The sequence below is a fragment of the Mercurialis annua genome, linkage group LG8 (assembly GCF_937616625.2).
Source record: "Mercurialis annua linkage group LG8, ddMerAnnu1.2, whole genome shotgun sequence".
NCBI lineage: Eukaryota > Viridiplantae > Streptophyta > Magnoliopsida > Malpighiales > Euphorbiaceae > Mercurialis > Mercurialis annua.
Genome location: NC_065577.1, coordinates 41,856,801 through 41,867,564, shown reverse-complemented (window position 1 = coordinate 41,867,564; position 10,764 = coordinate 41,856,801). Strand labels below are relative to the sequence as shown.

The 10,764-nt window shown below is 29.6% G+C and overlaps 1 protein-coding gene across 1 annotated transcript; it reads left to right on the top strand.

Moving 5' to 3' along the window:
* The first annotated feature begins 6,215 nt into the window (after nucleotides 1-6,215).
* LOC126661433 (putative serine/threonine-protein kinase-like protein CCR3) lies at nucleotides 6,216-8,961 on the top strand. Its single transcript, XM_050355290.2, has one exon. It carries the CDS (start codon nucleotides 6,323-6,325, stop codon nucleotides 8,741-8,743), a length of 2,421 nt encoding a protein of 806 aa, XP_050211247.1. The 5' UTR covers nucleotides 6,216-6,322; the 3' UTR covers nucleotides 8,744-8,961.
* Nucleotides 8,962-10,764: the final 1,803 nt, after the last annotated feature.

Sequence of the window (10,764 nt, the reverse complement as noted above, 5' to 3'; positions counted from 1 at the left end):
AAACTTTTACTTCATTTTGTATTTTTACACATACAATATCTAAAAATTAAATATTTGATACATAATATCACATATAAATTAAACAATTTTAAAAGTTGGGCTAGAATTGTTTTCAACTTTTAAAATTGGGCTAAAATTATCAAATTAAAAGTTTTGACTAGATTTTCAAAAAGTTAAAAAAGTTTAATTTTTTTATAGTCATTGGCCATTTAATAAGTTTTATTAAAATCATTGCATTAACAAGTAAAATATGAGGTTGGGTTCTTGCAATTATAATCTGGAATTATCAGGTGTGGGTTTGCGGGCGGTTCATATCTCAGAAATAATAATACGAGTTTCGGTTCAGTAAAATGAGTCCTCGTCACCCGGCATCAGAAATATAACATAATAGCAGACACTATTATACATTTTTAATTGGACTAATACTAGTATAATTATAATTACCTTAGCATGCGAGTAGAATAGTCAAAATAAGTAGGTAAAATTTTGATTTACGTTATATAATCCTTAATTACGTAAAAGTTATGATCTACATTATGAAAATTCTACATGTTACATAATTTGAATTTATTTTAACAAAAGATTAGGTGAAACTTAATTCTTTCTTTTATTAGGAAAGGTGAAACATAATCTATTTTTACTTGGAAGGGCAATTAAGACTGGTCAAAACTTTCTCATATAAGGAAACGTAATTAGATGAAATTAATCACTTATGGAAAAGATAATAACAATTATTTTTTCAAGTAAGCACGAAATGTCATTTAAATATCTTGAGAGGGTAATATTTACGATCTATACCGTTTATTGTAAAATAAACGGTGAAGATAAAAAGATACAACTTTAATCAAATTAATCTATACCATTTATTTTACAATGAATGGTGTATATTATGAACATGACCCCCTCAAATTTTAAATGTTACATGAAGTTTTTTTATGTGACTTTTATGTTCTCTTTTCATATATCAAAATTTTATTAGTGATCACCTGCTATATACTTTTGTCTAATTGAAAAAAAAAACATTACGATATTTGTATTAAATCATTAATTAATTTATTTATAATATTTAAATTACTAATTAATTATAAAAAATAGATAAAATGTGTTTATCTATTCAAAACTTTGTCATTTACCAATAATCATATTTTTAAGATCGTATTATATACACTATTATTTTTTAGACCATTACCAAATATATCTTCAATCGATTTTGATATGATGCGACACGATGTTATACACGCCATGTAAGATTAATTTTATACACATACGCGAACAACATCACGCCACAACAAATTTAAACTGATTGTGGGTATATTTGGTAAAAGTCAAAGATAATGGTAAATATAGCGCGACTTTTAAAATATGGTATATTTGGCAAATATAATAAAGTAGTGGATGTATATGGACATTTTACCAAAAAAATATTTTACATTTTTAAGGAATTTTTTTATACATTTTAATTTTGATACCATTCGAAATGAAAGCATCTAATTTGGATTTTAGACTTTGGTCTTCAATTTTTGGTCAAGAAATGGGAGTTTAACTCATGATGTCACAAATTTGAATGATATAACTTTACTTGATACACTAATTCTTCTAAATAAGTTGACCAAGATATCATGATTAGAAATATGGTAGAATTATGTGTGGCAGCACAGCCTTATATAACTCTTATAAAAAAATCAATAGATAAATGTTTCATGTGTCATAAAATAATATGACACAATATTTTTATTACAAAGAGAAATAAATATAAAATTTTCAAACTAGATAATATGTTTCTATCATTGTTTCAAAACTGAGTTGGTGGTCAAATCGGCGGCTCTTAATAGTTTTCTTTTAGATTTAATTATTTAAAAACCACCCAACTTGAACCTTTTTTTTTGTTTATACCCTGACCTAAAAAAATTCATTTATACCTGACGTATGTGTTTATGTTTCACCTCTACCCCGAAGCACTAAATTAACCTCTTTTTATTTAAAAAAAAGTTTTAAATAATTCTTATTTTTAAACATTTTTAAAGATGAAGTATTTTTTGTATTTTTTTAATAGAAAAAAGTATTAAATAATCTTTATATTTAGTTGTTTTCAATAAATATTCTTCTTTTTTTGAAATTTGGGGTAGAGGTGAAACATAAACACATACGTCAGGGTATAAATGAACTTTTTTCTAGGTCAGGATATAAACGAAAAAAAAGTTCAAGGTGGGTGGTTTTTAAGTAATTAAGCCTTTTCTTTTATCCTAAAAGGTTAGAAGTAAAATCCATCGATGAATAACATACAAGATAAAAAAAAAATTACAAAAATAAATTATATGGGATTTCAAATTTAAGAACAAATACTAAAAATTAACTGATTTATAAGTAAAATAAAATAACTGAAAAAAAAGAAAATCAAGAATATAAATCTTGCTAAAAGTGCATTCTTGACGCTTTTAAAATTATTAAAAATATATAATATATTTGAACTTAAAAAAAAGCATGCATAATGAGCAAATTTATGAAAATTGTCGTGTTTTTACGGTTCAACTAGTTTAATAGTTTATAGTAATTTACAGTCAAATCAGTTAAATTGTCGACTCGATCTTTAAAATACTATTTAGGTTGCTAAATTATATTTGATGAATGTATACACACATCACCATCTACTATTTTAATATTTTTTATTTGAAGTTCATATTATGTTCTTAGTATATATTATTAATTAATAAATGGCACAAATAGCTATGTTTGGATCACATTTTCTTCTACTTATTTTTCTTGCTACTAGAATCATAAGAATATTCTAAATTATACTCTAGTCTCTAGTCGTTTTTGACATGGTCAGAGAGATAGTATAGTAGATAAATAACTGCCATCAAGAAATAATTTTCAAGCAATTAGTTCCTCCTAATTTTGATACAATCAAAAATAACCGTTGTGATTTTCTTGACTCTCACTAATTTCTTCATCGAAAATTAAGGAATTAGTCATTTACGTATGAAATGACTACATCATCTTAAAAAGTGCAATTTAAACATGTTAAATTAATTTTCATGACCAACATAAATAACTAAGTCAAAGTAATTGTGGTTATAAGAACATCTTAATTTTTACAATAAAATATAATATTGTTATGCTACTAATTGTTATATCAGGTGTTACGTTATATAGTGCAATCCAATTAAAATCTAGTCCCATTACAACCTTAATTTATCGGATTTGACCCGACGACCCGACCCAAGTAGAAACAAGTAGCAGGTTTGGTTTTATATATTAGATGAAATATATAATTAAGCAAAGGTATAATCTGGTTTTTAAAATGTGGTGCGGAGTTAAATAACTCATCTTCAATTATTTTAATCAATTAAGGATAGTATTTTTAAAAATAAAAAGTACGGTTCATAGAAAGATATGATCAACTCATTGATTGTTGGAAACTTTCATTTTTCTATATTCAAAATACCTTTTAGGAGCATTACGATCTGCCGCTCAAATGGTCACTTATGAGGGTCTTATTTTTATTCTCTTGTGAGCGCGTTTGGATCCGTGAAGGGAATTGCTCGGATGTTCGCCTAATTTCCAACCTGGAAACAAATAGGAGGGAACTGTGGCATGGGAAATGTCCGTATCTTGTATTGTATAATTTTAATTGACCCAAAAACATATAACAATATTATTAATTGATCAAAATAAATAAAAATAAATAATCTAATTAACCTCGAGGCATAATTTAAAGATTGGATTGACCCTTTACTCTGTATATATTTGAATATCACACGAATGGCGACATATTCTCGAATGGTGGATATTTAGGAACATTTAGTGGATGATTTACTATATTACGTGGCGAACTAAATTCATACAAATTTTTCGAAGCACTCTTTAATCATTGATTATTACCAGTTATTTTATATTATTTTTTAATCTCTTTCGATATTATTTTTGTGTTAACCATTCCATCTCCATATTATTCTTGGGTCATCAAAAGTATTTTATTTTATGGAAACTTCTCTTCTTTCACTTACTTTTCAATTTCTCATTCACACTCAACCAAACAGCTCCCATAAACTTCATCTAATTCGACTCAGTTTTATAAATTTACGAGTCTTAAATATATCTACAGCAGATAATTTTTAAATTACTTTGAAAAGAATCTTGATTAACATGAACTAGATTATATTCTTGATAATTAATGTATAGTTAATCATTAAAACAAGATTTAGATAGAAACAAAATAACAACAAAAATAACCAGAAAATACTTACCATAAAATAAAATATTTTAAAATAGATAATAAAATCATTTTTTTCCCTTATTGGCTACGTGGTCGTGGAACAAGTACATTATGCATGCATGTATTTTTATTAAATTTATTATATTTCTTTAAAGAGACTGAAGGCGCGTAATGGACACGTAGGATTTGTCAAACAAGGTAACGCGTCTCTATATTTGGCACGTGTACTTCACTTATTAATTTTCTTGTTTTGCCTAACAAACTTTTCTTTTTGTTTGTTTTGATCATTCAAAAAATGAGCCTTTTCAAAAAAAAATATTAAATATTTTAAAAAAGAATGCAAAAAACAAATTAATCCTTAGGTTAGGTGAAGTTTACATCCTAATCCTTCTGTTTTCAAAAGAAAAGACTACTAACTTTTTAGATGAAGTCAATAATTATTTTTACCAAATCGAGTTCACATGTAATGTAAGTTAGTTTATGTCTAAATAAAAGAATTTTGCTATACAACATTATTAATTTAAAGGCACAATATTTTATATCCAATTTCTATTTTAAATTTATATTCAAGAACATAATTCTCAATCTAGCTACATTTACTGTAATTTCATAATGCTTTATAATCTAAATTTACTATAATTTCATAATTCTTTATAATCTATATAGAAGTGATTTATATATATTTTTTTTTAAAATTAACACTTATAACTGCTTAATATTAATGATTTTTTTTAGTTTAAAAAAAATTCTTCATAATCTAGAATAAAAAAGTAGCTCTGTAATATGAAATTCAAAAATTAAATCAACTATGAAAATACTTTTTTTTAAATATAGATTAAATATAAGTGTCACATGCTGTAGAATTGATAGGTCTAATCGTTATAATTATTCAAGAAATTTATTTTTATCATTTTAATCAGAAATATGAACATATCAAATTATTCTGCCTAATTTAACAAATGATCTTTCATGATATAGATAATATGGTCCAAATTAAAATTTATTTAATGAATGATGAACAAAGTTAAATAATGCTTAAAAAAACACATTTAGTATAAAATCCATATATCTAAGTTATGAATCTCTTTAACAAAGACTAACATATCCAAAACAATTTCATACAATGAAAGAAATATAAAATTTATGAAAAGCAATGTACTTGTTATCATGTTATGTATAGCAAATCAAACAATTACACCATAAATGAATAGAACTTTACAATACAAATCCTTTTGAGTAAGTAGATCTCACAACTTCATTTTGAGATTTGAAACCCATAAATTAAAAAATCTTTTCATTAACATAATATTTTTGATGAGTCAAATAGTTCATGACAACAAAAATAATTTATTATTGGAGAAAATGAACTTGCACATGAGCTACATTTTTTTTATCGTGTTGATATAATTAATTTATGCATCAAGAGTCTAGTTTTATAGTTTAAATAAAATCACATGGAAATCATCATTTAATGACGTATTTTAAAAAAATTAGAACAATTCACAGATGACGGTGAACTTTATTTTTTTTATTCAAAGCTAAAATTTTAATTACATAATAGCAAAAATTACATTTATTGAACGGTTTTTTCAATAAATGACGGTGAACTGAGTCTATTGAAAAATTTTCTAATCACAAATAATACTGTCAATATAATTTCTTAATTTTACTTTTTACATTCAAAAACTAATTTCTTTTTAAGAAAAAAATACTCTTTTAGTTTATCTCATAAATTGTAAAATTTTAAATTTAAAAATAAATTCCAAACACATCCTTAACAGTCTTTTTCTAGAATGAACGGTGTAGATCAATTTAATTAAAATTGTATCTTTTTGATCTACACCGTTCATTTTATAATGAACGGTGTAGATCTGAACATGACCCCCTCAAGTTGAAAATGAACTTGAGGGAATCCCAATCCCTTTTTCTAGTGTTCTTCTCAAAGTCTTAAACTGACACCTGAATTTAAACTATTTCATCTCTCAACAAATACATTTCTCCTCTCTCTCTCTCTCTCTCTCTCTCTCTCTCTCAAACAAACCACCAAATGAAGCTGCTCACCGGAATCCACCACCGCTCCGGCCACTGCAGATTTTCATTTCATCAATGACAAAACTACCCTTCTCCTCCATCATCACCCTCTTCACATTTCTCACTCTTTTCTCATCCAAAACCCACTCCCTAGGCTCCGGTTCAACCATTGCCGCCACCGCCTCCGCCATCTGCGGAATAGCGGCGGCGAGGAATACCCAGTACATAGTTTGCTATAAAGATGGAAACTCCATCACCGTTGAGCCGACCATCTCCTTCTCCGCCATCTCCGGAGGCCGTGATTTCCTCTGCGGCATCCGGTCCGGCGGCTACGCATTTTTATGCTGGGACACGACCAGCTCAAATTCTCCGGTGGGTTTTAATAACCCACAAAGAGTTTACTTTAATAGGACTGTTTTATTACAGAATTTTGCCGTTGGTGGTGACCAAGTGTGTGGAGTTTTAAACGACACCGTTTTGAATGATACCGGAATTGTTCAGTGTTGGAGAGGAGACGGTAATTCCGGTGAGCAGTTGGTGGGTGGTGATAGATTTGAGGTAATTTCATCTGGGTTTGGTTTTAATTGTGGGATTTTGAAGAATACTAAGAGAATTAAGTGTTGGGGTAATAATACAATTGCTTTAGAAATTGAGGGTCAATTTGCAAATATGTCCATGTTGAGTATTTCAGCGGGTGGTTCACATGTTTGTGGAGTGAATTCAATTGGGTTTTTGATTTGTAAAGGTGATAATAGTTTTGGTCAGTTAGATATTCCTTTGAATTCTTTAGCATTTGAGTATTCACAATTAGCTCTTGGTGTTGATCATAGTTGTGCTATTAGAACGGGTAACGGATCGGTCGTTTGTTGGGGCGGAAACGGAGCGTATTCGGTTAGTGGTACTGGTGGCGTTGCATTTGAGTCGATTGTTTCGAGTTCAACTTTTAGTTGTGGATTGATTACTAGTAATTTTTCGGTTATGTGTTGGGGTCCTGGTTGGTCTAATGTTGATGATTCGGGTGTTCAGATTGTTCCGTTGCCCGATGAAATTCTTCCGGGGCCTTGTGAACAATCTGCTTGTGAAGGTCGGAAAATGTATCCTGATTCTGATAGATTGTGTTCTGGTTCAGGGAATGTTTGTTATCCGCCAGGGTTAAATGTTTCGAGGCTGTTTCCATTATCACCACCGCCGGTTTCGCCATTTCCGCCAGCTGTATTGCCTTCCCCGTCGTCTCCGTCAAAGGAATTGACAACTGGGTTGTTGGTGTTTTGTGTAGTGGGATCAGTTGGCGGTTTCGCTGGCATTTGTACGATTATCTATTGCTTGTGGGCTGGTGTTTGTTTTGGTAAAAAGAAGGTGCATAATTCAGTTCAGCCTACAATAACTAGAGGCGGTTCGAATGGTGGTGGAGCATCGAATAATAGTGGTATTCTTTCGAGATCGTCTACAATTATGCGCCAGGGCTCAAGGGCAATGAGGCGACAGAGGAGCGGAACTTCATCAAAGCATCCTGATAAAGCTGAGGAATTTAGTCTTGCTGAGCTAGCTGCTGCTACCAATGGTTTCTCACTCGAGAACAAGATTGGTGCAGGGAGTTTTGGTGTGGTTTATAAGGGTAAATTAAGCGATGGTCGTGAAGTGGCGATTAAGAGAGGCGAAACGGGGCAGAAGACGAAAAAGTTTCAAGAGAAGGAGAGTGCATTTGATTCTGAATTGGCATTTTTGTCTAGGGTTCACCACAAGCATTTGGTAAGGCTCGTCGGTTATTGCGAAGATGGCGATGAGAGGCTTTTAGTATACGAATACATGAAGAACGGAGCGTTATATGATCATTTGCACGACAAGAACAACATTCATAAGAGTAGTGATATGATCAATTTCTGGAAAGTGAGAATCAAGATTGCATTAGATGCTGCCAGAGGAATCGAATATCTGCACAATTATGCAGTCCCGTCGATAATTCATCGAGACATTAAGTCATCAAACATCTTGCTGGACGCGAATTGGGCAGCGAGAGTATCCGATTTCGGATTGTCAATGATGGGGCCTGAATCCGAAAGAGATTACAGGCCAACGAAAGCAGCCGGAACAGTAGGTTACATCGATCCAGAATACTACGGATTAAATGTGTTAACTGCAAAGAGTGACGTGTACGGCCTCGGTGTGGTGTTGTTAGAACTTTTGACGGGGAAGAGAGCAATATTTAAGGGCGATGATAACGGAGGAACACCGACAAGTATAGTTGATTTTGCAGTGCCGAGAATAATGTCGGGTGAATTGAATAAGGTATTAGATCATCGTGTTGGTCCGCCGGAACTTAACGAAGCGGAAGCCGTAGAATTAGTAGCATATACAGCATTAAATTGTGTGAATTTGGAAGGGAAAGATAGGCCAACTATGAGTGACATTGTTGCTAATTTAGAAAGAGCTTTGTCTCTCTGTGATAGTAGCCATGGCAGCATCTCTAGCGGTACGATGTCGATTATTTCGGAATGAAAACGAGGCGAAAACAAAGCAAATCCATTTTTTTTTAATTTTTCTTAGATAATTTCTTCATTATACTTTTTGAATTGATGTAAAGAATTAGGAGATTTACCTTTTATTAATTTATTTTTTGGATAAATTATTAGAGGAATTATTAGTTTCTTCTAACATTGAGCTGTAGTTTAGAATTTTATGAACACTGACAGCAATGAGAATGATTATTTGATTTATTTTCTGTTCTCATGAAGCATGTTCTATAAAAACATAATGTATTCTTTTATTTACAAAACTATATTTTTTAATAGTTACAGTATTATTATTTTATTTTCTGGTAAATTGGAACACTAATCAATCATGCAAAAATAGAAATACGGAAGTGGTTGTATATTATACTATTCACGCCAGTGTATTTTTAGCTCAGCGTCCTGATTTACTATAAAATAAAAGTTGAGGACAAATGTTGTCAAGTTTTAAAATTCGTGTTATAATTGCAATAATGCTAAAGTTCGTTTAAATATTAAATTAAGAAAAAATTATTAATTTTAATTTAATTATTCAATTTAGTTAAAATTTGCACATACCAATTACTAATAGCACACAATCTTTTAAGTCCACATATTTGGAGATGGTAGCTTTTTTGACTTTGAAAATTCAATGTGAAAAGGAGTCAATAAGAATTTGTGATTTGGATTATGTTTGGTGGGGCTTAAAATATTTGACACGTGTCAATTCGTGATTGAATCTGCATTATTTATTTGGACTTTTCAATCTTTTTTGCTATTAAATATAAAAACACAATTATATTAAAAACAGGCGGTGCCTCGCCAATTTAATACCAAGGTCCAAATGGTTACTATATTTAGGGAGTGTTTATTGTGGGCAAAGCGAATTAATTTTTTTATCTATTAATTTTAAATGGAATTAATTTTTTTGAAGTAATAAGTGTTTTAAAATAAATCCAATTAAATAAATTGAGTTCTGTCAATTTTTTATTTAATTTATATTAAATTTATAAACTCGATTCGATCCTCCACAACCCCTAACTATATTTTAAACATTAATTTTGTAGGCTACATTTAATACGCGTAATTTAATTAAGCACTTAATTGGAATGGGATAACAATTTATGGGTCTTATTGGCGGTGGCCGGTGAACTACCTCAGACCCCACCACCACCACCACCACTACTATCACCATTAAATCAGCCTCTCCTTTATTCACATTTATTTAGATGCTTGGGGTTGTAAACGTGTATACATTTATGGATATCTTTATTATTTCTCAATAAAGGCCAAATGTTTCTTTTTTGGTCATATAATAAAGATCGAAGGTTACATAATACTAAATTTAATTTAATTTTAAGGTAATAACTCTTGTTTCATTATGTTATTATCACGAGATGAGGGCATCTCCAACTCAAAACCTATTTTTAAATTTCAATTTACCCATTTTTAAATTTGCTACAGTGTTTTTATTCCAACCCATTACCCCATTTTTCACACCAAAAGAATATTCTCTATATATTCTCTTTTATATTTAATACTACTACATTTAACCATTTACCATTTCACATCTATATTTATATTTTTTTTTGATAAACTATATTTATATTTTAAACACATACATCCTCATCTATTCATTTATTTAATAATGCTTAAATAATAGTATTAAATTAAATATTAATTTTTTTAATATTATTTAATGTCCAATTATAAAAAATAAAATAAATAATAATTAAAATTGAAACAATAAAATTATAATTATAATAACACATTATATTAAAATATTAATAATAAAATAACACATTACATTCAAATATTGATAATAAAACTACAATTGAAACAATCTTCTTTATGCCTCCGCATTAGTATATTTTTCTCATAAATGATCAATCAAGTCATTACGAAGTGTAAGGTGTGCATTTTTGTTCTTGATTTGTCTGTGGCGAGCAAGAAATTCTTCAAATCGAGCATTATCATTTAATACCATTTCAACTTGCGGTATTTATCCTTCCATTGAATTTGTTATTGTTG

What these genes read in the sequence shown, in the direction of transcription:
- LOC126661433 (XM_050355290.2), top strand. Translation starts at nt 6,323, where the DNA reads ATGACAAAACTACCCTTCTCCTCCATCATCACCCTCTTCACATTTCTC.